The sequence below is a fragment of the Littorina saxatilis genome, linkage group LG15 (genome assembly GCF_037325665.1).
Source record: "Littorina saxatilis isolate snail1 linkage group LG15, US_GU_Lsax_2.0, whole genome shotgun sequence".
Classification (NCBI taxonomy): domain Eukaryota; kingdom Metazoa; phylum Mollusca; class Gastropoda; order Littorinimorpha; family Littorinidae; genus Littorina; species Littorina saxatilis.
In genome coordinates, this window is record NC_090259.1 from 39565235 (window position 1) to 39591266 (window position 26032).

General features: G+C 43.7%; 1 protein-coding gene across 1 annotated transcript in view; it reads left to right on the plus strand.

Moving 5' to 3' along the window:
- LOC138949292 (polycomb protein Pcl-like) overlaps window positions 1–23875 on the plus strand; it is a 28367-nt gene extending 4492 nt beyond the window's left edge. The window contains exons 4-15 of the mRNA XM_070321079.1: window positions 2005–2097; window positions 3695–3795; window positions 4468–4504; window positions 5044–5078; window positions 11934–12010; window positions 13332–13384; window positions 15210–15321; window positions 15492–15624; window positions 16506–16573; window positions 18839–19012; window positions 19475–19586; window positions 22721–23875. Of these exons, the coding sequence (XP_070177180.1) occupies window positions 2005–2097; window positions 3695–3795; window positions 4468–4504; window positions 5044–5078; window positions 11934–12010; window positions 13332–13384; window positions 15210–15321; window positions 15492–15624; window positions 16506–16573; window positions 18839–19012; window positions 19475–19586; window positions 22721–23578 (1853 nt within the window). The 3' untranslated portion in view covers window positions 23579–23875. The remainder of the gene's footprint in view (window positions 1–2004; window positions 2098–3694; window positions 3796–4467; window positions 4505–5043; window positions 5079–11933; window positions 12011–13331; window positions 13385–15209; window positions 15322–15491; window positions 15625–16505; window positions 16574–18838; window positions 19013–19474; window positions 19587–22720) is intronic.
- Window positions 23876–26032: the final 2157 nt, after the last annotated feature.

Sequence of the window (26032 nt, forward strand, 5' to 3'; positions counted from 1 at the left end):
TTGTGGAAAATACATCAACTGTTCAAATTTGGTAAACAGCAGACATGGGACTGGTCCGATTTTTATCGGAATTCCGATATTTTCCTTAGCTCACAGACCATTCTTGAGATCGATGCAAATTCGTTGAGAAAAAAGGGGGGAGGGGGGTGGTGGTATGAACCGTTCAACTGAAGCTGTCTGCGTCTGAAGTCTGTGCATTCGCACCCCAGCACTCGCGTGAACCCATAGCTGGTGGTATGAACCGTTCAGCTGAAGCTGTCTGCGTCTGAAGTCAGTGCATTCGCACCCCAGCACTCGCGTGAACCAAAGATATCCCTTGAACCCATAGCAGTATCATGGGTCGCGTTTGATTGGCTGTCGATCTCCGACGATTATCGCCGGGGCTTAATTATTCACCGATGGCGGTTTGTGGGTTGTTTTGATTGGCTGCCGATCTCCAAACGCCGAAGGTGAAAAAGGTAGCATCATGTCGTCTGGATTCCGTATTGTTTTGTCGGCTGTGGAAGCTCTTACGATCGACGACCAAAGTGTGAAAAACAAGTGGAAAGCCAACTGGCTGTCAGAAGAAGTGACTGTCACTATCAACAAGAAAGAAAGGCGCCAGCTCATTGGCGACAGTATCGCCAAGATATCCATTCCCGGTCAGGCCGTGTGCACGTGGTGCGACAACGGCCACTGCGTGGTGAAATACGGACTTGGTGTAGCATCTATGCATGGGGCAAGCTAGGAAAAGATAACTCTCGCTGCAAACCACGCCCACTCAAAAATCCGGTCGGCGATTTGGCTCCGGACCCCAGGGTCATGTTACGGCAAAATACGTCGTTTTGAGTGGTTTGTTGTGGACGATACTGACCGGTACCACTAGCAGATACATAGGGCTAGAGGTGCATTCCGTCGCGATATAACCTTGAACGGTTGAAAACGACGTTAAACACCAAATAAAGAAAGAAAGATAGAGGTGCATCGACATTGTTTTCGCCAGGTCGCGAGAATTCTATAAAATAAATGCAAACGAACTTTTGTCATTTTTTTTCTTTTTGCGATAGGGCGAGTGCACCACCGAAATTAGTTGATGAGAACGTAGTCGGGTGTTTCATCTTTCATTAGCAACTGAAAAGATAAGGGGAAAGTTTTGTGTGTGTGTGATTGTTATAAATCACACTTTTGTTTAAAATGCTAAAACATATTATTCTTGTGGGTTTTATAGCTTTTTAAAAAGGCATGATCTCATTTTTTGCTATCAGGAGAGGCCCCAAAATGGCCTTTATAATTCTAACATTCATTTTCCGTCAGGGGGGCTTCGCCCCCCTGAACCCCCTACCGGGGCGTTGCCCCTGGACCCCACCAGGGGCCTGAGCGGCCCCTGGACCCCGGCTTACTTTCCTACTTTTTGAACATTTGCTGGTCTCATGTCTGAAACAGGTCTGTTAACAGTTACATACTTTTAGTTTGAAAAGAAAACATTCATGGAAGTGTAGCTGACCTTGACAGTAAACTATATATTGGAAACCATCACACACACACACACACACACACACAAAACCTCTGAGAAAATCAGTTCTTAAAAGGAAGGGAGTCCTGAAATGGGGTCAATTTATAAAAGTTAAGAACAGTCTTATTCTCACAAGGGAGGAAGTTTTAAACAGGGGGTTCAGCTGTACTCTGTTTCCTGATCCGGGGGCCCGGTAGCTTAATTGGTAGAACACTGGACTTGTGATTGGAAGGTCGCAGGTTTGAATTCGGTCCGGGATGGACACCGGTCAACTTTATGTGCAGACCCAGAGACGGAAGCTATGTCCCACCCCCGTGTCACCACAATGGCACGTAAAAGACCTTGGTCATTCTGCCATTTGTGCAGGTGGCTGAATACACCTAAACACGCCGACACATGGGTAGCGCGACTCCGTTGCTGGTAGCTTTCCACTGGGAGGAAGCGACCCAAATTTGCCAGCGATGGGACAATAAAGTAATAAAAAAAATTTAAAAAAACTTGTCTGTTTTCAGCCCCAGGCCATGGAGAGTCGAGCTGCTGTGTGTGCAAGGGAGAGTCGAGCAGCGCGCCAAACACAATCGTCACCTGCGATGGTTGTGGCATGGGTACGTGGTGCTTACTGGCATGGAGATCTCGCCTCAGATCCCCAAGTTTTTGAGAAAATCAAATGTCCCTGGGAAATGAGAGTGCAGACCTGTTGACCCATATTTTGTACGCAAAGTTGCCAAGGATACGACCAATACGTTTGGAGAGAAAAAAATACGATGATCATAAAAACAATCAAGTTTGATCATGATCACTAAATGGAAGAAGAAGAAATCGAAAGTAGGTTGCCAAACCTGTTCTCGCGATGGCCCGGTGGATAAAATCCAGCTTTGACGATTGGTCAATGTGATATGACAAGATTTGATCTGCCGCCATTGTTGTCGTCAAGTCCAGCACATTGACGAAAATGTCGATGCGAAAAGCAGTAACGCCTAAAAGTTCCACTTCAAAAAATGGACAATGTTATTGCTGCCCTTGAAGCAATAGCTCATGAACGTTTCTTGTGAATTGCAAAATACTTTTGAAAATCCGCTGAATCTCGGTGAAAAGTACACCAAAGTCGAAGTGTGGTTAAACAGGTGTGAGAGTGTCAAAAATAAAATGATGTTAAAAATTACGTTAACTTTAATACAGTAAGCTGGGGGGAAATTCATATTTTGATTTAAATTGCATCCATTTTGTTACCATCACCTCTCTAGTGGATAATTGGCCCTGTACCCAACCGGGCACCCGGCAGCCTATCTGTTTTTCTCTGTTTTTGAGTCACTTGAGAAAAAGTGACTATGTAATCGGTCAGTGTTAGTCTGTCCGGCCGGCCGTCCGTAGACACCACCTTAACGTTGGACTTTTCTCGGAAACTATCAAAGCGATCGGGCTCATATTTTGTTTAGTCGTGACCTCCAATGACCTCTACACTTTAACGATGGTTTCGTTGACCTTTGACCTTTTTCAAGGTCACAGGTCAGCGTCAAAGGAAAAATTAGACATTTTATATCTTTTCTCAGAAACTATCAAAGCGATCGGGCTCATATTTTGTTTAGTCGTGACCTCCAATGACCTCTACACTTTAACGATGGTTTCGTTGACCTTTGACCTTTTTCAAGGTCACAGGTCAGCGTCAAAGGAAAAATTAGACATTTTATATCTTTGACAAAGTTCATCGGATGTGATTGAAACTTTGTAGGATTATTCTTTACATCAAAGTATTTACATCTGTAGCCTTTTACGAACGTTATCAGAAAAACAAGGGAGATAACTAGCCTTTTCTGTTCGGCAACACACAACTTAACGTTGGGCTTTTCTCGGAAACTATAAAAGTGACCGGGCTCAAATTTTATGTGAACGTGACTCATTGTGTTGTGAATAGCAATTTCTTCCTGTCCATCTGATGCCTCATATAATATTCAGAACTGCGAAAGTGACTCGATCGAGCGTTTGCTCTTCTTGTTATTTTAATTTTTTTAATTTTTTGCCCTTTATGAATGAGATGGTGTTACTGATGAGACATATTTGAGAAGGTTTTGCAGCAATGCTTCAGTGTCCCATCCGGGGTATGCGGCGTAGACCAGAATTTTCACTGCGGTCAATGTTTGGTGTTAAAATGGTGATCATGGTTGTAGTATTGTGCTGTAGTAACGTTGTGTGAATTTGTTTCAGGTTTTCATCAGTGTTGTCACAGCCCTCCGTTGCTCATCTCAAACCTCCAGTCACACGGCAAATTCTTCTGCAGGCTCTGCACCTTTGCTACAAGGATTAAGGTCAGTCCAAGATTTGAAAAAAAGTGCTGTCGCGTTCGTATGAAATGTTAAAAAGGAACAACCTATTTGTTATGGTGTTGTGTAGGTGCTTAAAAGTGCGTGGATTTCGAGTGGCTCATTTAAAAAAAAACCCATTGTAAAGCGCTTAGAGAACGTAAAGCGCTCTATAAATCTCCCATATTATTATTAAAAGTCCTTGAAGATTTGCCATGGTTCTTCACAGTCCTAACAAGCATAAATGTTGCTGACAGATTGCAGAGCAACCATCCTTAGGAGACAATTGCAAAGTTTCATTATTTTAAAACCACAAGGAAAACGGTATACTACAGTCCTGTCAATGATTGAAATCTATGTGAGGGGGGAGGACAGATGGTGTCCTTTCGGCTTTTGGTGCCCTTCCCACTACATTGTCATTTGGAATTGATGACCAATGATTGTTACATTGCCACTTAATCTATCTACCCAATGCATGGGTGCAACTAGGCCGGCTACACGCCGGCAGCCAGTTTTGGGTTTCATCGGCTGCCGATGCTTTTGTTCCAGGAGAGTTTTTTTTTGGCATTTTAAATACTAAAAAAGCTGGACCCCAACTTTTGCCGGTTTTTGGAATTTTCCAGATTGCACCCATGCCAATGTCATGTCTACATTTTCTCTGGGCATTTTTTGTTTCAGCATGGGGGTTCCGCCAAATTTACACTTCCAGTCGCAAGTATGTATCTAATAGAAAATGTTGCTGTGGCATTCGTATTATTTTGTGGAAGTTTCATAGGGCGTGCATTATTCAGATTCAGTTCTTTGGTGTTTTTATTTAATTGACCCATGTGTTTTATTGTATTTTTTGTTTTAGGACTTAAAATTTAAACAACAACAAAATTGAAATTCAACTGTCACTGTCAGATAATCCTTAACTTTTTGTTTTAGCAATATCTGTTAGATTGTTTACTGTTTTACCTCATTGCTGTTTTTCCCCCAACTGTTAGTTGGACAAATAGTATGAAACTACTGAAAGGAATATCTAACATGATTTACACGATTTCACTTTTTTTTCTTCTGTTTTTGTCTGGAGACTTTCACAATTGACTGCAATTTATTATCAATGCTTGTTACATTTTTGTGAAGGAGACCTTTATACCCTTACTCTCTTGGAGTAATTTATTGCTATTTATTAAGACTTTAGGCAAAAAATACTGTTTGTCCAGATTAATTAATATGTTGCTTTAATTTTCACTTTGATATTATCACTTTCAGCAAGGGATGACTTGAAGCAGATACTGCCCTACAAGGTACTTGAAAAACTTGTATTCTGTTTGATAGTCCACGTTAATGCTTTAAGGTTACCATTCTTTCCTCACACAAAACAAAATTCAGAGATTCTGGTTCCTACAACAACCTTATTTGTTGGTGAGAGTTGTTCCGTCTCAGACGTGTTTTTTTTGTCCCAGGAAGAATTGACAACTTTTTATTGACTCACATGCGAAGCAAAAGTGAGTCTATGTACTCACCCGAGTCGTCCGTCCGTCCGTCCGTCCGTCCGTCCGGAAAACTTTAACGTTGGATATTTCTTGGACACTATTCAGTCTATCAGTACCAAATTTGGCAAGATGGTGTATGATGACAAGGCCCCAAAAAACATACATAGCATCTTGACCTTGCTTCAAGGTCAAGGTCGCAGGGGCCATAAATGTTGTCTAAAAAACAGCTATTTTTCACATTTTTCACATTTTCTCTGAAGTTTTTGAGATTCAATACCTCACCTATATATGATATATAGGGCAAAGTAAGCCCCATCTTTTGATACCAGTTTGGTTTACCTTGCTTCAAGGTCAAGGTCACAGGAGCTCTTCAAAGTTGGATTGTATACATATTTTGAAGTGACCTTGACCCTGAACTATGGAAGATAACTGTTTCAAACTTAAAAATTATGTGGGGCACATGTTATGCTTTCATCATGAGACACATTTGGTCACATATGATCAAGGTCAAGGTCACTTTGACCCTTATGAAATGTGACCAAAATAAGGTAGTGAACCACTAAAAGTGACCATATCTCATGGTAGAAAGAGCCAATAAGCACCATTGTACTTCCTAGGTCTTGAATTAACAGCTTTGTGTTGCAAGACCTTGGATGAACTTGACCTTGGGTCAAGGTCACATGTATTTTGGTAGGAAAAATGTGTAAAGCATGTGAGTCGTATGGGCTTTGCCCTTCTTGTTTATTTATTGTTTAATCCCTGGCAGCTGTTGTTATCAGACTTTGACCTGGGGTTACTGAGACAGTGACAGCAATTGCCGGGGTCAGCCACCGCTCACAATGTCTGAGAGAAACTGTCCTGAAATAATATGTGCACTTTCTTGGCCTATTTTACGACATTTAATGAAGCTTTTGACCCCTTTGCTTTTGCTTCTACCCCCCGCGGGTTAGGGGGAGTCCCATATTGGTTGGGACGAGAAAGAATTTACCCGATGCTACCCTAACCCAGCATGTCGTAAGAGGCGACTAACGGATTCTGTTTCTCTTTTTACCCTTGTTAAGTGTTTCTTGTATAGAATATAGTCAATTTTTGTAAAGATTTTAGTCAAGCAGTATGTAAGAAATGTTAAGTCCTTTGTACTGGAAACTTGCATTCTCCCAGTAAGGTAATATATTGTACTATGTTGCAAGCCCCTGGAGCAAATTTTTGATTAGTGCTTTTGTGAACAAGAAACAATTGACAAGTGGCTCTATCCCATCTCCCCCCTTTCCCCGTCGCGATATAACCTTCGTGGTTGAAAACGACGTTAAACACCAAAAAAAGAAAGAAAGCTTTTGCTTCTACGCGGTTGCATTATTGTAAACGCAGATTAAATTACATATTCTTACTCCAAATCACATATAGCATTGACGCAGTCTGAGATGCTAAGGTCTGAAAATCGCTACCCGTCTAAAAACTTTAAAGGGAAGCTGGTCAGCGTGCATTTCCCTCCGCGGGCCCCTCCGTCTGGAACTCCCTGCCGCTTGAGCTTCGCCAGAGCCCCTCTCTTGACGCGTTCAAGTGTAGGTTGAAGACTCAGTTCTTCCCGTAGCTGGCTGCGACTTTCATGCTCGACGTGATGTGTTGTGCCCCAAAAGACATTCTTGTGCTGTGCTCTGTGAGAGGGATTTTCTTTGTGCTTAATATTATTTTGTTTGGACCTAGCTATTGATGTGTACATTGTTGTTAAACAGTTGTTTGTTGTATGTTTACCAGGGTTTGCTAGTGTGTGATAGGGTTCGTGTCCGTCTGAAGATGTTAGTTTCTTTGTTAGTCCTGTGTTGACAACTCTTCGACAAGCGCTTAGAACTGTACCCACGGAATACGCGCTATATAAGCTTCATATTGATTGATTGATTGATTGAACCCCGCCACAAAAAGTGTAAACGGGTGCGTAGGTATGGACGCCAGACCATGGGAGTTACCTCCCCTTGGTGTGTACTACGTCACTACCGCTCCCTGACACGTGGTAACTGATACGACTTTTTCAGCTCAGAGGAGGAGGTCATGATATTTTTCGCTCTCGTGGCCGGTTTGCCTTGCTCTTTGCTCGGTTCCCTCCGGCTACTACCCGTCTTATTCACCTTCTGCTTCATTAGTTGGTGAGCTCTTTCCATTTTGTCATGTTTTTGACAGGAATTTTGTCTTAGCTACTGAGTCTTTGTTCGTTCTTTGGACTTGACTTTTCAGTAGCATTTTTCGTTTGGCCGCCATTTTGGTTTCAGCTTGACTGACAACTTTTTGGTGCGCGGCTCTTAAGGGGATGTCAAGGGTAAAGGCTTTTCTAAGCCTATATCTTTGGTGTTTCTTCTTTACCACCTGTTCGCGTTGTCTTTCTGACGACGCTTACTTTATTGTAATTTCTGTGCCTTTTTCTGCCCTGGATGAACTTATAGTTTTTGGGGCAGTCAAGCATTTTGCATAGCTTATTTTGCTGTAGCATTGTTTTGCCGCCATCTTTGATGTGTCAGTCTGGCTGACAGTGTCAAAGCTAGCGTGGTGCATTCACAGAGGCTAGGGTAAGGGTTTTTCCTAGCCCTAGTTTTTTCAGAAGTTACCGAATTTGTTTGGGGTTTCAGACGCGGTTGTTTACCATGTCTCTTTTTTCCTCAGTGGTTGGCAAATGAACTTAGCGCCCATTTGGGACTTTGTTCGTTTGTCCTCTATGTCACCACCCGAGTCCTGTGCTCTGGTGGCGTATTTTTTGGTTCTCTCATTCCAGATACCCGGCCGTGGGGGACGCTCGCTCTTTGGCGTCGCTGTGGTTGCCGTTGGCTATGTTTTCCAGGGAGGATCTCCTGGTTTCTTCGCCTTCTGCCTCCGTGGCTGGCACGGCAGGTAAGTCGAACTGGTCCACCAGCTCTCGTGAAGCTACCAGACACTCCCTTCTGGGAAGCAGTTCCTTGGCGCAGGATCACAACCGGCTAACTTCTGTTCTGACTCCCCCAATTCACATTGCCTGCACGGGCATTTCAGAGCAAAGGCGGCATCCGTTTTTCGGCAGCTGCGCTTCCGGTTTTTACCGGAAGCATAGGTCCTCCCGCGCAAGTACACGTAGAGGTCTTGGCTGGAGTTGACCGAGGACTGGCCTACGGGCGTTCGGGCTTCCGGACCCAGTCCACGCAACCTTCGCTTCCGCATTGTGCGGCTTCGTCCGTTGCTTTTCCGGCTCTGTCCGGATACACTGTTCCTCTTCCTGACGCTTCCTCTCGGATGGCGGTGAGTGAGGAATAGCGGCCGGCCTACGGGCATTCAGGCTTTCAGCCTCGGCCGGGGCAGTCGTCACTCCACCCGTCGGGTGTTGCGGCTACTGCCTATTCAGTTCCGGTGACTCCGGATGTTCCCTCTTACTCTTACCCTCCTGCCAGTCAGGGGATGAGTCAGGACGGTTTCTGGTTGGACAGGTTTCCGGTCATCCAGTTCATCAGTCTACCACCAGCAACTGTGACTTCGGTCCGTGTCCGTTGCTTGGCTATTCTGATGCACAGTCTGTAGCCAGCGAGCAGACACGTTCTGGATTTCCGTCGAGGCTCAGGGTTGCCCTTGAAGCTGCGGCGGAGGTTACTTCCAGATATTTCCCGTAGGGGGCATCGGCTTCGGCGGCTTCCGCTTTGGTCGCTCCGTCGGCGATGTCAGACTTACGTTCCGCGAAGGAGGAGGATTCCTACTTCCGGTTCGAGGAGTCACCTTCGGTGGCGTACCACCTTTTGCAGGTTTTGGCTAGACCATCTCCTGCCGGAAGTGGTATCCCCAGTGTTCCTGTTTCGCTACTCGTTCCTCACGGTTCAGTTCCGGAACAGGCTCAGCCTTGGCTGGCTTCGGCTCCACAGGCTTCGACTTTTGTTCTTTCTTGTGACAAGAAGTTCACCTTGCCGAAGCCTGGTCGGAACTTGTTGGCGTCCTTTGCTTTTCCGCGTACACCGTTACCGGTGACACAGGAACTGCTTCCCCTGCTTGCTAAGCAGTTTAAGAAGGACTCGGGTGTTGTGTTTCCAGACCACGACCTCGTCACTTCAGAGGAAATTGGACGTCAGCTTTTGGAACTTGCTTCTATCTCGGAGTCGATCATCAGAGCGCTCTCTCGTTCTCTCACTGAGTCATTGGATCCTTTCACACTTTGTGCAAATCAGGACGCTGATGACATTTCTACTCTTTTGTCAGCCCTTGCCAGGGTGTACGAAGAGCAGATGAGACTCCTCCCTTCACTACGCTCACGCAATGATGTGTCGGAGGGACTTGTTTCTCTCTCATTCTCAGTTTTCTGAGGAAGTTACGAGAAACACGCTGAGATCTTCGCCTGTGGTAGAGGGATCTCTTTTTGGTCAACTGGTGTTTGATGCCAGGAGAAAGGAGATCCAGTCGAATAGAGATCAGCAGTTATCTGACTTCTCTCTACATGGTTTGAAGGCTTCTGAGACTCAAGCGGTGACTTTCGTTCTCGCTGGTCATAAGAAGTTTATTGTGCCATAGCAGAGTAGGAGGATCTTGTTGGCTTCCTTTGTGCTCCTGCTCTCACCTTTACTGGTGCTGCAGGAACTACACCCTCCTTTGGCAGGCAGCCTAAGAAGGATTCGGGTGTTCTGTTCCTAGATCATACCCTTGTCGCTTCGGAGGACATCGGACGTCAACTTCTGGAGTTGTCTTCGATTTCGGAGGTCTCCACAGCGCGTTCTCGCGCTTTTAGTAATAGGTCCGCCGGAGCGAGCACCCGCCGCGGTCTCTTCTGGTTCGAACCTAGGACGGGTGTTCGGGCTTCCTCCCTCAGGCAGTGCAACATTTGCTACCACTCTGTGTGGTTTGTCTGTCGCACTTCTGGCTCTGACCGAAAGGATGTTCCTCTCACTGACGGTTACGTAGGTATGTCTGGGTTTTTGGAATCACGGTTCAGCCTTAGCCTGTGCAATAGTCGTCCTGCCTTCAGCTGTGTCGACTATTGCACTCTCGGTCCCTGTGACTCCGGATTTCGACTCTTCCTCTCTTCACCCTCATCCTGGGCATGAGGTGAGTCAGGACGACTTTCGTTCGATCGGGTTTCAGTCTTCCGGTCACCCTTCGGCCACAGGCAACTATGACTAGGGCTTTGCCTGTCGGTCTCCGCGTTTGACCTTCAGTCTTTCAAAGATAGACAGACGCATTCTGGTTTTCGGCCAAACTCAGGAAGGCACTGATTTGGCGGCGGAAGTAACTTCCAGTTTTTTTCCTGAGAACACTCTTCTTGGGACTGGGAAGCTTATGACAGGTTGACTTTCCGGTTTCCGGTTATGCCCACCAGCCGTTTTTGTTTCTGTTTTGGTTTTTGATACTCATTCAATTACCTACAAGCAGACTGACCTGTGGGCACTTTGGCTTTCAGCCATTTTGTTCATGGTCACCAGTCTCACAAGGCTTTGGCCACCGTGATTTCCTCACTTCCGGTTGCCTATGCACAACCGGAAGTCGCTGCTTCCTCGTACTATTTCCCTCAGCTTTCGCATGGACTGGTAGAGGATAACGGGCGGTCAGTTGGGTTTTTGGAGGGTCCTGCTGTCGGGTGGTTCTGGTTTCCAGTTCCTCCGACCATCCCTTTTAAGGGCAGCAAGACTGCTGGTTACGGCACCCTTCTCAAGCACACTCGATGGGTAACGACGTTGAAGATTACAGCCATTTCTTTGGCGTTTTCTGTCACAACCCAGGAGTTCAATGATTCTTTGTCCTGGTTAGACAAGGAATCTTACGCAACTCTCGCTCTTTGTGAGGAGATCGGTCACGCTTCTCTGGAGCTGACTTCTATCTCCCAGGCCCTTTCGGGCACCACTTCATCCCAAGGTGTCGCATACTTTGGCATGATTTTCTTACGGTCACCTGGAGAGGTTGTCCTACTCAGCTCTGAGTGGACAACCTTAAGCACTGATCGTTCCAGGGCATTGGCATTTCCTTTCCAATAGAAAGGGGGGGGGGGGGGGCGCAGCCTGTTTTTTCCTTGGCCGTTTTACGGTTTAGGAGATTGGACGAAGGGCTGGGCACAGCTTACTGGCGCTCTGACGATGTCTTTATCAACTTTTTCCTGGTAGTCATCGCGGCTGTCTGGCAGGGTGGTTCTCGGTCCCTTCCTGCCCTGGTGGCAGCGGGCCAGTTCCTGTCTAAGACTTTAGAGTGAGTTAGATTTTTCTTTCTCACCGCCTTGTTGAAGCTATCTGCTAGTATATAATGTGATTCGGATAAAGAATATGTAATTTAATCGAAAATTTTTAAAGTAAATTTTCATTTGATTAATATACTTACCCGAATCACATGTCAGGGAGCGATAGTGACGTAGTACACACCAAGGGGAGGTAACTCCCGTGGCCTGGCGTCCGTACCTACGCACCCGTTTACACTTTTTGTGGTGGGGTTGCTTCCCTTTTTAGTTTTAAAGTTTTTAGACGGGTAGCGATTTTCAGACCTTAGCATCTCAGACTGCGTCAATGCTATATGTGATTCGAGTAAGTATATTAATCAAATGAAAATTTACTTTAAAAATTTTCGAATCTTATGGTTTAACTTTGGAAGCGATCTGGGGGTCTTTTTTTCTAAGGTATTATTCCTTTAAAAGAGACATGCATAGATGGGATAAATGCATTTCTCTATCCACTTATTTATCCTTTGCAGATGAACATCCTGACGTGGGACGCCCAGCATCGAACCAACGTTGAACAGAGCTACTGCTACTGTGGGGGGCCTGGAGAGTATGTAGTGTATTCTGTCGCAAAGTTTGCATGTCAAACCATTGTGTGCTGTTGTTTTGCCCTGTATTCTGTTGATATTACTCTTCTTCGTTCGTGGGCTGAAACTCCCACAGCTTTTACGTGTATGACCGCAACACGGTGGCCTAGTGGTAAGGCGTCCGCCCAGTGAGCGGGAGGTCGTGGGTTCGAACCCCGGCCGGGTCATACCTAAGACTTTAAAATTGGCAATCTAGTGGCTGCTCCACCTGGCGTCTGGCATTATAGGGTTAGTGCTAGGACTGGTTGGTCCGGTGTCAGAATAATGTGACTGGGTGAGACATGAAGCCTGTGCTGCGACTTCTCTCTTGTGTGTGGCGCACGTTAAATGTCAAAGCAGCACCGCCCTGATATCACCCTTCATGGTGGACTGGGCGTTAAGCAAACAAACAAACGAAAATTTTACGTGTATGACTGTTCTTACCCCGCCATTAAGGCAGCCATAGGCCTCTTTGGGGAATGCATGCTTGGTATTTTGGTGTTTCTATAACCCGCCGAACTGTGGCATAGATTACAGGATCTTTAGCGTGCGCACCTGGCCTTGTGCTTGCGTGGACACATGAAGCATAGCGGCCGAGATTCGAACCCACGACCTTCCGCTTGGGAGGCTTGCATCTTATCAACTAGGCCATCAAGTCTGTCGATATTGCTTGATCAACAACAAAGTTTGCAATCTAGATTGAAGATGGACGTCTCCTTTGTGGCATTTTGTGTCTGTGTGGGCAACAGCAGAAGTTCTGTTAGATATTGTAGTTGTGCATGCTGTGTTGTAAGGATGTTAGAAAGTAAAAACTGTGCATTTTGTTTTTGAAATCAAAAATGTGTTAGGCCAAAAAAAAAATAGGTCTGTTTGCGGTAACATTGGCCAAAAAAATAGGGTCGGTAGGTCGGGATTTTTTTTTTATTTTTTTACGCTATTTTGCAAAAAAAACGAAAGATTTTTTTTTTTCCCAAATGCCAAAAAAAAGTCTAGGCTCACGCGAAAAAAAATAGGGTCGGTCGGGTTACCGTAAACAGACTATTTTTTTTTTGGCCTTATAAGTCATATGGGTAGAGTGCTCGTACGGAAAGGTAAAGATTGCCTGTAACTGTGGTCTTGTGGTTCATCAATTGAATTTTTTTTTTTGTGCATGCTATTTTGTTTGATAAAGCATTGGATTTTCACCTACCCCTTTCTGTACAAGTCGTTACCTCCCCTTGTTTTTCTCTTCTCTGATCAGTGTGTTGTTTTGCTGCTGTGGTGTGTTGAATGTTTGCTTGAGTGTTGCTCTGATCTGCGTTGCAGCTGGTATAGCAAAATGCTTCAGTGCTGTCGATGCCGCCAGTGGTTCCATGAAGGTAACCTTATTTTTGTCAAACCCATGTTACATTTTGATTTCATAAGTTGATAGAGTGACAGGGCTAACACCTTTCCGATTCTCGCCGGAAATCCGGTTTTTGAAAACCTGAAAATCCGGTTTCTTAAAGTACAACTTAAAAATAAAAATAAATTGTTTAGTGTGGATGGTTAATCACTTAATGGAGGCAAAATGTGTATTATTTTATAATGTAATTAACTTACATGTTGGTACCAAGAGAGACTTTACCCCTGCCGCCAAGGAACCTGGCCTTTCAGGTTTTTCACTCTTTTTTGGGGGGTGTTGGCCCTGGAGTGTTTAATGTGCAGTCAAACCTTAAGTGAATTATAAAGAACAAGAGGCGAAGCCATCAAGGCTCACGTAAGAAATCGACAAACAGTAACACAAACTCAATCACTCCGTCACACACACACACACACACACAGAGAAAGAGAATAGGTGAAACTGTGCAAGAAAGCGAGACACTAGATCTAGATCTGTCTGTCTGCATGTACACTAGTCTCGGCCCGCTCAAAATAATAATGACCGAGACTTTCAGTACTTCCTTCGCGTGACGTCTAACCCTCTTACGTCATAATGTGACGTCAATGTAATGTGACGTCTTCAAATGTTAGAGTTTCTACCACAGACATACACACGCACGCACGCACATACGCACGCACGCACAGACAGACAAAGTTACGATCGCATAGGCTACACTTACGTGAGCCAAAAACCCTTTTCATGGGCCCTTTTGGGAGGTTGCAATAGGCATGTGGTTGCCAGGGCTGGCTGTACTGTATCGGTTTTTTGTTTTTGTTTTTGTTTTTGTTTTTGTGTGCATTCGTGGCCTTCAACGCCTACATTCAGTCGTCCGTATATTTGTGTGTGTGTATTTTGTTTTTGATTGTGTCAGTTTTAATTTCTTTTCCTGCCATTTGAGGCGGAAAAAAGTATTCCATTTACTTTTTCATAACTTCAACCCAATTGCCTGCTTTGACCTCTAACATGGTTAGGCCAAAAAAAAAAATAGGTCTGTTTACGGTAACATAGGCCAAAAAAATAGGGTCGGTAGGTCGGGATTTTTTTTGTTTTTTTTTTTTTTTTCCCCCAAAAAACCCATATTTTTACGTTATTTTGCAAAAAAAACCAAAAGATTCTTTTTTTTTCCCCAAATGCCAAAAAAAAGTCTAGCGTTGCGCGAAAAAAATAGGGTCGGTCGGGTTACCGTAAACAGACCTCTTTTTTTTTTTGGCCTTAGCACCTGTTGTATTCATCATCGCATAGCAACCAAATGACATGTATTGGATACTGGTAATGGGCGGTTCTGGTGAGGTTATGCCCCCTCTTTCTTTCGCCTGGTAACTGGCACCACCTCGCGGCAAGATCACACGAGAAAGGATAAAAACTTGCATTGGTCCCAAATAGCATATCGATTTGGTAAAGTTGTGCATTTTATACGGTAAACAGACAATGGTCGGTTCTGGTGAGGTTATGCCTCTTCTTTCTTTCGGCTGGTAACTGGCGCCACCTCCATGGCAAGATCACAGGAGTTGTCTCGTGTTATCACCCCAGAAGCGCTCATTGATAGATCCTGCTACTTCAGTACGTGTGTGCTTAAGTATCTACTTTTAAAAATTTATTTTGTATTTGTGTGTGTGTGTGTGTGTGGTTACAATCAAAACTCGGGTTTACAGTGAAGTTCATTTCTGGGAAGTCCTCTCAATTACAAGACTTTCATGTGACTCTTGTGGTAGACATCTTTGACTCAAATCTTTGTAAAAAAAAAAGTTAAAAAAAGTCTCAATTCAGTGTCTGATTTTCAGCGTGTGTGCTGTGCTTGCAGTACCCGTTACTGTACGGCGATCGTTTCTTCATGTTTGTTTGCTCACACTGCAACCAGGGACAGGAATACATCAAGCGTCTGCCCTTCAAATGGTAAGATTACAATGCTGTGTTTATAGATGCTGTTCTCAACTTACTGTTTGGGGGGGGGGGGGGGGGGGGGGGAGCAAGATTGGTCCAGAATCTCCTTACAAAAATAATGGTATGCCGTTTTTAAAAACGGTTCCTTGGGCTTATTTTTGTTTGTGTTTGTCTTTCTCCAGGGTGGATGTGGCTCATCTAGCTCTATTCAACATGACGCTCTGCAACACTCTAAAGTATTACGATCTCGATGAAGTCCTCATGCCCTGGATAGCGCAGCATGCTGACAACATGAGCATCGACAACCTGTTGGATGTAAGTGACGTTTATAGTATCGTATCGTCCCGTGAGGTTACCCTCATGGATATTCAAACGGCTTTCTCGCTGGGTAAAGCGAGCTGCCATACAGTACGACGCAACCCGTTTTATTTCTTTTTCCTGCATACGTGTATTCATGTTTCCAATCCCTGAGACTTTGGCTGTGAACTTTGAATCTTTATCCTGCGCATGCTTGTACACTGGGGTGTTCGAATACCAAGCACAAAGTTGACTGGTAGATAAATCCTGGTTGAATGAGGCGATCAAACCCATGCCGATTTTATTTAATTCTCCCTCCGTTTTAACTTTAAGACTTGATTTTCTCAGATTTTATTTAGGTCTTATGTTGCATGATGAGGTACAGACAGTGGCCATTAAACTGATTGAACAAATTTCACAGTTTGGAACAATTCAGTGTTGCAATTGCAGGCAACACTCTGTCTCTTGCACAATGAAAAATCATCCCAGATGACAATTTGTTGGTTCTCTTTTGGGTTATGGAAACACGAAAGTGCCCAGCATGCCTACTCAACAAAAGTGGAGTGAGCTGACTATGCTCTCAGAGCATAGTGTGGGGAACCCAAATGGGCAAACGAGCTCACACGTAACCAGAAAAATTCTGGAGCGCTCAAGAAGAAGAAGAGACTTGAATATTTCCTAGTTGTGTTAGTTCTGTCAGTACTCTCCCATCATTTCCTTATTTACAAAAACTTTCCTGAGAGTGATTCGGGAATCAGAGAAAAAAAAACAACATTATGTCCTGTCCTCTCTACCCCTCACTTTTTTTTCTTTTCTCCTCTTTTCTGGTATTCATTTCCTGTCATGCCTGAGCAAGAGAGACAGAGGTAAAGCTTATTCACTATCGTATATTATTGCAGGGAAAGTCTGTGAGGTCGGCAGAAGTACGCGACAGGGTTGAAGCAGCCTTGGCAGGCCACAAGTCAAAGTAAGTACCATCGTTTTGGGGCCACAGGGGGTTGCTCTCTAAGGGTAGTAGGTAGGTATTTGAGTCACTTGAGAAAAAGTGACTCTATGTAATCGGTCAGTGTTAGTCTGTCCGGCCGGCCGTCCGTAGACACCACCTTAACGTTGGACTTTTCTCGGAAACTATCAAAGCGATCGGGCTCATATTTTGTTTAGTTGTGACCTCCAATGACCTCTACACTTTAACGATGGTTTCGTTGACCTTTGACCTTTTTCAAGGTCACAGGTCAGCGTCAAAGGAAAAATTAGACATTTTATATCTTTGACAAAGTTCATCGGATGTGATTGAAACTTTGTAGGATTATTCTTTACATCAAAGTATTTACATCTGTAGCCTTTTACGAACGTTATCAGAAAAACAAGGGAGATAACTAGCCTTTTCTGTTCGGCAACACACAACTTAACGTTGGGCTTTTCTCGGAAACTATAAAAGTGACCGGGCTCAAATTTTATGTGAACGTGACTCATTGTGTTGTGAATAGCAATTTCTTCCTGTCCATCTGATGCCTCATATAATATTCAGAACTGCGAAAGTGACTCGATCGAGCGTTTGCTCTTCTTGTTTCATTTTACAAAGACTAAGCCTACACATCATGCAGGTAACGAGTCGAAGCAAGTATTGTTTTGGCGCTACAGGGGGTTCTCTTAAAAGGTTAGGTAGGTATTTTCATTGTACAAAGACTACGCCTACATATCAGGTAACGTCCCTCATAAAATGTTCTCTGGACGCAAATGCTTTGATTGTAGTTTTTGATTGACAGTTGCGGGTAAATGACATGGTTGGCAGAATAAAAAGGAGGGTTGATCAGGTTACGGTACCTCAGATTTTTTTTATTGTTTTATGTTTATGGAGAAAAGTTACCACAAAAAATCAGGAATTTCTAAAAGTAGAAAGCATTTTCTAATAGCATTTCTGATTTTGACACTAAACAGGATGTGAAAATCATACAAAACACTACTTTTTTTTTCAACGCAGGACAACTCAGTGTCTATGTACCTGATTTTGAACATTCTCAGACTTCACCCTTGGCCCTTAATTTTATGAGGGAGTAATTAACTCTTATTACTTTGAATATCTTTGATAGTCATTCCCACAAAATGGAAGACAGTCTTATTCTTTTTTCGTAGCGTTTGCATTTGTCCTGCGGTCAGACAATTTGTTTTGGGAAAATATCAATCGGTCTTCTCCCAGTCCGATCAGTTGCCGTGGAGTTTGTATTGAATTTGAAGTATGAAATGTATGACGGTCATTCCCAGGTTCACCTCAGGGCGTGAAGTGAAGAAGAAGTACTCTCTGTGGGCGCTGATTCTTGTATTGAATTTGAAGTATGAAATGTATGACGGTCATTCCCAGGTTCACCTCAGGGCGTGAAGTGAAGAAGAAGTACTCTCTGTGGGCGCTGATTCTTGTATTGAATTTGAAGTATGAAATGTATGACGGTCATTCCCAGGTTCACCTCAGGGCGTGAAGTGAAGAAGAAGTACTCTCTGTGGGCGCTGATTCTTGTATTGAATTTGAAGTATGAAATGTATGACGGTCATTCCCAGGTTCACCTCAGGGCGTGAAGTGAAGAAGAAGTACTCTCTGTGGGCGCTGATTCTTGTATTGAATTTGAAGTATGAAATGTATGACGGTCATTCCCAGGTTCACCTCAGGGCGTGAAGTGAAGAAGAAGTACTCTCTGTGGGCGCTGATTCTTGTATTGAATTTGAAGTATGAAATGTATGACGGTCATTCCCAGGTTCACCTCAGGGCGTGAAGTGAAGAAGAAGTACTCTCTGTGGGCGCTGATTCTTGTATTGAATTTGAAGTATGAAATGTATGACGGTCATTCCCAGGTTCACCTCAGGGCGTGAAGTGAAGAAGAAGTACTCTCTGTGGGCGCTGATTCTTGTATTGAATTTGAAGTATGAAATGTATGACGGTCATTCCCAGGTTCACCTCAGGGCGTGAAGTGAAGAAGAAGTACTCTCTGTGGGCGCTGATTCTTGTATTGAATTTGAAGTATGAAATGTATGACGGTCATTCCCAGGTTCACCTCAGGGCGTGAAGTGAAGAAGAAGTACTCTCTGTGGGCGCTGATTCTTGTATTGAATTTGAAGTATGAAATGTATGACGGTCATTCCCAGGTTCACCTCAGGGCGTGAAGTGAAGAAGAAGTACTCTCTGTGGGCGCTGATTCTTGTATTGAATTTGAAGTATGAAATGTATGACGGTCATTCCCAGGTTCACCTCAGGGCGTGAAGTGAAGAAGAAGTACTCTCTGTGGGCGCTGATTCTTCGCATCCCTCCCAACGCTCCGTCCGTAGTGGTGCCGCTGTCGGGTCCCATCAATGCCGACGTTCTCAGCAATCCTAACATCAAGGGCCGCAAGACCAAGCAGGTGTTCCCAGCCCAGTGGTAAGTGCTCTAAAGCGGCAGATAAATCAGTTTGTGCAGTATAGCGAAACCCTCTTTTAAGACGACCCAAAAACTGGATTGAAGATATCAAATAACCAAAGGGAAGTAATCACTCTTTATGCATACGACATGTGTAATAGAGTAAGCGAGAGTTGTACGGAACCTTTTCTCCTGGCACCTGAGAGAAGAACAAGCATTGAAATGAACAAGCAACTTTCATCCTCAAAATTGAATATAAATTTTGAATTGAAGATAAATTTACAGCCAGAGAAAAGAGGGTCTTTAATTGGGTTAAGGGGGGGTGGTGGATGACCTTAGTTGCTGTTAGTTACTGCTATTAATGGAGGGTAGGACAAGGGTGTTTTGGTAGATTTGTTTGTTTTTTAAAAGGCGTTTTTATGTATGTGTGTATGCATGATGTTTGCTTTTTATCGTAATTTCTTCTCTATGTTGTGTTTGCAGCCAGTCCCCGATTCCACTGAAGTATCCGTCCCGCTCCAGTCTGGACCAGAGTCTGTCCATCATGTTCCAGAACAGCAGCACTCGCAAGGTCTTTCCTGAAACCAACAACAATGTGAGTCTGTTTAAGAAAAAGTGTGTTCTCTTGAATGGTGGGCGTAATTGGTGAAGACGTTGTCCTTAGAAGTGGAAGGTGCGGGGTTCAAATCCTAGCTGTGTCTGGTGGGGTAAGGGTGGACCCTTTTCTGATCAACTCATGTGTGGACCTGCCATATCCCCCTTTGTGTGTAAAATCGAGCAATAGGGGGGGGGGGGGTACCTTTTTTTTTAAATATAGCACTTATGTAAATCACGACTATAAGCAAGAGTTTGCAGCCCATAAACAAACAAGAAAGGGAGAATATAATCGAGATAAAGGAATGACAGAACAGTTAGAACTTAAAGTATCAACTCAAGTGGAAGGTTAAATTACATTGATTCTACAAATGCAAAATGAATGAGTTGTTCTTTGCTATTGGTGACAAAACAGTGGAAACTTACTGAAATTTTCAAAATGCAGCTACAACCTGGAAAATACTATTCCTGTCAAGTGGAGCCCTTGTATTATTTGAGTCTAAAAAGAAAATGTCAGGAACTTTTATGGTTCGGACAAAAAAGCAGACTGACTGGTGGGGGTCACAATGGAGTAACCTGCAGTACTTTGTGACACCAAATTTACACAGCATATCTATAAACTAATTCTGTGAAACAATTTGAGTAAACTCCATGAAAACAGAGTGTTTGCTGTTAGTTTGTCATGTATTGAAGAATTTTTGATGTACAGTTTAGTGTTGTTAGGTTCAGTAATTTTGTGACACCGTTTGCAGGTTACCTTGTAGTTTGATCTTTTTGTGGCAACACAACTGCTTACAGCAGGGCAGGGATATTTTGGTCAGTTGTTGTTTAAAAGGGTGTAACTTGGAATACCTACAGATTATTAGAATCAAATGCAAACTACTGCTCAAATGTATCAAAACAGAAAGAGGTAACCTGCAAATCACGCGACACCAAATTGCCAATACTTGTGCATGTATTACACTGTACTGGTGCAATCAATCAAATTATGCTACAAATGAATGTTATAAAGGAGACAATACCAACACAAACAGTTCTGCAACTTTATTGCCAAAAAACAGCGAAGAGTGCCACCTAAACTTCGCAGAACTATTATCTGTGGTCACCTGCGTACGAATGAAACCATTCGAGAATGGCCGGTCGCTGCATAGCTCCCGATAATTTTTAAGTCCTGTGCTCTAAAATAACTATACTATCAACTTTAACATCAATAATTTTACGAAGTAAGCATTAAGGAAACTTGTGCAACTTACCTGAACTTTCAGTTTTCGCAAAATCAATGCGATACGGTTGATTTTCAGGACGAAACCGGTGGCACAGAGACATTTCGCGCGAAAGTAACCTGCGAACGGAGTTACCTCGGTTCTGTGACACGTCATCAATTTTGCCGTACACAAACTTTTCTATGTAGTACACAAAACTCAGGACATCATCACTATTTGTGTGTTTACCCTGCCGTCTTCCGGACTGAGGCCGCACGAGAACAATCCATGCTCAACTGCGCGAGCGAAGAAATGAAAATCGGGGTAACCTGGCGAACGTTTGTGACGGCAGATACGAAAGTCACCGTTGCGAGGTACACGGATGTATATTCACGCGACCAAATATCTTCATCTATCGATAATGATGCCATGATTTGAAAATAAAAATGTGTGTTTGCCTTCCTGGCGCTCAGGCCGGCAAATTGTCTTTCTTCAGTGGATCGGATTTGTGACGACGCGCGTTCGAAGGTTACCAGTTTTTTATCGGACGCAGCACGCGAGCAGGAGGGGGTCAGTTGTCCAAATAAGATTTTGTGCAGTTTAATCCAAGTATAAGTTATCGTTGAATGATAACAGTTATCCTTTCTAGAGCAGCTGTCGGTTTGAAATGTGTTGTGAACATGGCAGGGGTCTGTCATTCCCCGTTTTGGCCGCCATTTTGTGAACAAAAAACGAAAACAAGCAGGAATAAGTGCTACTTCTGTCATATTATTTTCCTTCATGGTGATTTTGTTGATACTGCTACATCAGTAGAATGCAGTAATTATCTTATTTTGTCACCATCATTCCCCGTAATTTAAAAAATTGATTTTACTTGATGTCACCCACCGCAGTCACCATTAGCAAAGAACAACTCATATATCATGGTGTTAGACGTAGCAAAAGTGGTATTCAATGCAATGACATTACTGCAATAAGAGCGATCAAAATAACGCAAGTTTGAATAATTTGTCAGTTTTCTGTGCACTATGGTGCCTCTCACATCAGATATGATTTGTAATTTTGCGTACATCTGCCTGTGACCCCCAAAATGTAACCGGGTAAAAGGACATGCTTCTATTTAATATTTTCAAGGGAACATTTCCTGAAGCTTGCAGTAGGTTGGCTTTTGTGAGGGTCGTGTTATAAGTTTGCTTTCTGAAGACATGGTCGTATTTAGACACCAGACCGGCACGGTTGGCCTACTGGTAAGGCGTCCGCCTTGTGATCGGGAGGTCGTGGGTTCGAACCCCGGCCGGGTCATACCTAAGACTTTAAAAATGGCAATCTAGTGGCTGCTCCGCCTGGCGTCTGGCATTATGGGGTTAGTGCTAGGACTGGTTGGTCCGGTGTCAGAATAATGTGACTGGGTGAGCAATGAAGCCTGTGCTGCGACTTCTGTCTTGTGTGTGGCGCACGTTAAATGTCAAAGCAGCACCGCCCTGATATGGCCCTTTGTGGTCGGCTGGGCGTTAAGCAAACAAACAAACAAACAAACAAACAAACAAGCAAGCAAGCAAACAAACAAGCAAGCAAGCAAGCAAGCAAACAAACAAACAAACAGACAGACAGACAGACAGACAGACAGACAGACAAACAAACAAACACAATTTAGACACCACAGTGGAACCCCCCTTTTGAGACTTTATTTCTTCAGATGTTCTGTTCATAACTTATGTTAATTTACCCCCATTTTGAGACTCCCTCCTTTTTGAGGCCTGATTTTCTCAGATTTTTGGAGGTCGTAAAACAAAAATGGGTGTTCCACTGTACCAGTCAGTCAGACTTTTTCTTTATGTTGGAGCTGAGTTACTGCATGATTCACATTGCCATTAGTCTGAAGGTTTTTGAAGTGAGCTTTCTTTAACAAAAGCGTCTTCTTGTGTGTTTGAAGGGCCTGACCAACGGGTTCAACGGCAGTCACTGCTACAACGGCCACAGCGGTTTGAACGGTGCGTCTCGCTCCAACGGTCACAACAGCGTCCATTACAGCTCTGGCTCTGAATCGGACGGAGAGGAAGATCACATCCCTGCACGGAAGAGAAAGGTGGCTCATAGAAACTCACTGCGCTCTTCTCAGAGCATGCTGGATGTCGTTCAGTGTAAAGTTGAAGAATTGTCTCCCGCAATAAACTCGCCACCAAAAACCTCACCACAGCCGGTGGCCATCAAATCACACAAACCTAGCACCTCGGTTTTAGCCCGGCTCATTCCAAACCCTCTGAACTTTGAAGGAGTGAACCATCCGTTCCGTACAGAACTAGAGAAGGAGACGGAGAAGAAGAGGGTTAAGCATTTCGAAATGCGTGTGGTTTCTCTGAAGAAGGAATACGCCGGCGAGCTGGAGGCTTTCAAGCTAGCACAGGCAACGAGGCGGAACAACAGTGCTAGCCCCGTATTGCGAGAGAAACTCACTCCGACCAAAGCCTCCCCGGAACAGAAGCATCGCAAGGGGGTCAAACAAAAACGCTCAGCCAACTTGGAGAAAGACCTCGCTGACGAGGATTCGGTGCGCCGAAGCAAACGCAAGCGACTGAGTGCGGAGAAGTATCAGCACCTACTGGACTCGTTCCCCCGCCATCTCCCCAAGCCCGACCCATCGGAGGTGGCCGCAACACGGTGGAAGTGGTTGAGCGTTGTCGATCAGCTGCGATATGGCGAAAAGTTTGAGATCGTCGCGCGTCGTGAGGCTTCAGACGGCTCCCTGCACTTTCTCCTTGACTGGGAAGATGACGAAGAGTTGAGCCAGTGAAATTGAAACTATTTTTTTTTGTTTTTGGGTAACTATTTCTTTTAATTTTGTAACTTCTCTCAGGTTTGATGCTGGTTTGAATGCTATGTATTGGTGTGAGTGTGTTTTGTTTGTTTCTTGCTTTGGTTTATTTATTTGAACCTGATTGTAATTAACTTTTGGGTTTAAGATCAGAGGACAAATGAAAATTCTTTTGTGGGCACAAATTCTAATGTGTGTATTGTGTTGACTTTTAAAAGATTGGAATCAATCTGTTTCTGTTTTGGAAGATACTTTTGTAGGTGTTAATTTTTAGTGTTGCGGACGTTTGCAATTTACTTGATTCAGTCGGGGGGGGGGGGGGGGGGGGGGGGGGGGGGGGGGGTCCATTTTAATATGCTGGGATATCATATGTGAATAAAAAAAATTTTAAGCATTAAAAACAAAACAAATTCATTTCTACTTTGAGATGTTTGTAATTTGCAAAACTAGGATCATTGAATCAAGGAGTATTCTTTTGGCTTGAAATACGTTGAGAACTACACTTAAAGATGTTTGTAGTTTGGTAGAATAGAATCATTGAGCAAAGGAATATACTTTAGTAGGTGTACATTCTAGTGTTGAATAGTCAAGATAATTGTAATTTGTTGCACAAGGATCAGTGACCAATGAAAATTTTAATGTTGAGTGTTTACATTTCCTGCTTTGGTGAACCAGTGAAAATATTTTTGTAGTTGTAGATTTGTTTCATGTTGAGTATTAAGAAGTGTGTAATTTGTGGCTAATGAATAGGACAGTAAACCAGGCAAAATACTTATAAAATAGGCGATTTTATGAAATAACTGTCGGGTTTGTATGTGTTGTGGAAGAGTGACCTTTTCTTGCAGAACCTCTGCCAAACATTGGAGGGGCCAATCACTGGCGAGGGGTTGGTGTCAAACACATTGATGGAAGTAAATGTTTCCCACACTCCCTTCGCTTGGATTGGTCCCTCCAATTTATGGCAGAGGTATTGTAAAACCAAGGTCACTCACTCTCCAACCACACATACAAACCCGATGGCAGACCTGTTTACCAGTACGATTTGGGCGTATTTTGTACCCCAAATTATTATCGGTACGACAATACGCGACACACGCACAAAATACGCCTAAGAAAAAGTCTAGAATACGTTTTCTGGTGTTGGTGTGCTGATTACGGAATGGTACAACTGATACCGGTTTCGGTCCAAGGGAGATAACCATGACAGTGAGTCTTCAGCTGTGGAAACCTTGTTCAGTTGTTGGCACGTGCGATTGTCTGGACAATCGTGGCAAAATGAAGCGGAAAAATGTGCCAGTTTCGGATGACTGTACCAAGTCTAAACAGCAAAAGCAGCAGATTTTCTTGGAGAAATATAAGAAAGAGCCAGGAATTGTGGAGTCGACTATGGGAAAAAGTCATGCACACTGCAAGTATTGTAAATCAGATTTCTCCGTTGCCCATGCTGGGAAATATGACATCGAATGACACTGCAGTTCCAAAACTCATCTGGACAAGGTTGCTGCAAAGAAATCCGCTGAAAGCTGCCAAGGAATTATGAAGTTCATTCCCGCAAAGCAAATCCTGCCAGAAGAAAAGGCTGTAGTCTGCGCTGAAGCAATGTTTTCTGAGATGATTGTAAAAATGAACTTACCACTGTCAACCGCAGATGCTATTTCACGAACTTCATCTTTTCATTATCAATCTGTTTGGAAGACACTGGTTATAAGGCCCAAAAAAAAAAGGTGTGGTTACGGTAACATAGCCAAAAAAAATAGAGTAGGAAGGTAGGCAATCACTTTTTTTTTTTTTAACTTTTTTTTCTAATGTGTACAAGTTAAACCTACTTGACAGGGAAATAAGTGTGCGACTCGAGCGCTGTCGCTTTCATTGCGTTTTCTGCACTCGGGTGTTTTTTGTTTTTTTGTTTTTTTGACAAATGTAATAAAAAGTTATAGGGTCGGCCCCTAAAAATAGGGTAGGTCGGGTTACCGTAACCACACCTATTTTTTTTTAGGCCTAATGCTATAAACTGACAGGTAAATAAAATTGTTTTATTCCTGTTGTATTGGAAGGAGTTAAATTCTGAAGGTGTTGACAAGACATGCTATTCTTACACAAACACGTTTGCACCCACGCGTACATTTTCCCTAGCCCATATGGCTTTGCTTGCAAAGTACACCAACTTTTTGAAAAATACACTCAACTTTTTGGGAAAGTACTCTTGCCTCGGGTTTAGGGTAAACAGGTCTGCGATGGAGTTATTTCCCCGATGGACTTATTTTCGTAATTTGTCTGTTGTGGAGCGTGAAGTGTTGAGTATTAAAGACGGTTCAGGTTGCTATTTGGTTGAATGGGATCAGTGATCCAATGTAAATATAGACCCACAGACTTACATTGTAAATTTGTGTACAGTGGAACCCCCCTTTTAAGACCCCCCCCCCCCCCCCCCCC